Genomic DNA, 1,154 nt, shown 5'->3' with positions numbered 1-1,154 from the left:
GAAACCCCATCTCTACTAAAAATACAAAATTAGTCGGGCGTGGTGGTGGGTGCCTGTAATCTCAGCTACTTGGGAAGCTGAGACAGGAGAATCACTTGAACCCGGGAAGCAGAGGTTGCAGTGAGCCAAAATTGTGCCACTGCACTCCAGCCTGGGTGACAGAGTGAGACTCTGTCTCATTTAAAAAAAAAAAAAAAAATTGTGTTGGAATAAGTGCATTTGGTCCTTGTGCTCAGAAATACATACTGAAGAGGAAGAACTGAGCAGCAACCTTGGGCCTTGGTGTCCCCATCTGGAAAAGGCAGATGGAAGTGGCTGGCTCTGGCCTACCCTGGGGTTCACCCAGCCAGTCTCTGTCAACTCAGGGGCTGCGGAATGATTCCCACAAAAACCACGGCTGCCTCAATAACACCACATCGGGAATCTCAGACAACCTTGCTTGTTAGGTTCATCCCCCGCACACCGTCACCCTGGCTGGACAGGGCTGGGGACCCAGAGACGGACCAGAGCTCCTGCCCTCGAGGCATGGCGGGCCTGGCCCTCCAGAGCCCTGGGGTACTCACGGCAGAACCTGAGGAAATCTGACTGTAGCTCCTTCCGGGCATTCAGGAACATTCTCCCCTTCTCCGTGCCCACCACGAAGGCGCTCTCATCGTGCACGGCGACACAGGCCACCTCGGCGTTCAGTTTGGACAGCGCTGAGCACTGTGGGAAGAGCAGGGTGTGTGAGTGGAAGGGCTCCCCACTCCAAACACCTCTAGTACCCACTTCGGGAGTGGGATGTGAGCTCCCAGCTGCCTGAGACCTCAGCAGAAGCTCCAGGGACAGACGGTCCCTCTACTGTTCTTGGTCTCAGATTCTGTAGTGCGACTGAATGAATGGCCCTCCGGGGATTGGCGATGGGGGGCTGGAGGAGGACAAGTGTCCTCTGCTCCTCCCTCCAAGGTCCTCCTCCTTGGGGTAAGCCCACCTTAGCCCCAGCCCCAGGGACAATGCCATGCTGCGTTCTCTTGGCCCCTCTCAAGTCCTGGATGAGGAGCGGGGGGGAAGAACGGCAGGAAAGGTGGGGATTGGACAGACTGGGGCTGTATTCTCACCTCGGCCGTTTCTGCTTTGGGACTTAAGCCAGTCATGTCCCTCCTCTGGGCTCCAGT

The 1,154-nt window shown here is 56.6% G+C and overlaps 1 protein-coding gene across 1 annotated transcript in view; it reads right to left on the bottom strand.

The window, feature by feature from the left end:
* The window catches only part of GTF2IRD1 (GTF2I repeat domain containing 1), a 50,565-nt gene that overhangs the window by 43,580 nt on the left and 5,831 nt on the right, over positions 1-1,154 (bottom strand). The window contains exon 2 of the mRNA XM_011995239.1: positions 564-705. Coding sequence (XP_011850629.1) covers positions 564-705 — 142 coding nt within the window. The remainder of the gene's footprint in view (positions 1-563; positions 706-1,154) is intronic.

Source organism: Mandrillus leucophaeus, unplaced genomic scaffold (genome assembly GCF_000951045.1).
Source record: "Mandrillus leucophaeus isolate KB7577 unplaced genomic scaffold, Mleu.le_1.0 Scaffold479, whole genome shotgun sequence".
NCBI lineage: Eukaryota > Metazoa > Chordata > Mammalia > Primates > Cercopithecidae > Mandrillus > Mandrillus leucophaeus.
The sequence above is the reverse complement of the archived record's forward strand: the minus strand, read 5'-3'. Positions and strand labels throughout refer to the sequence as shown.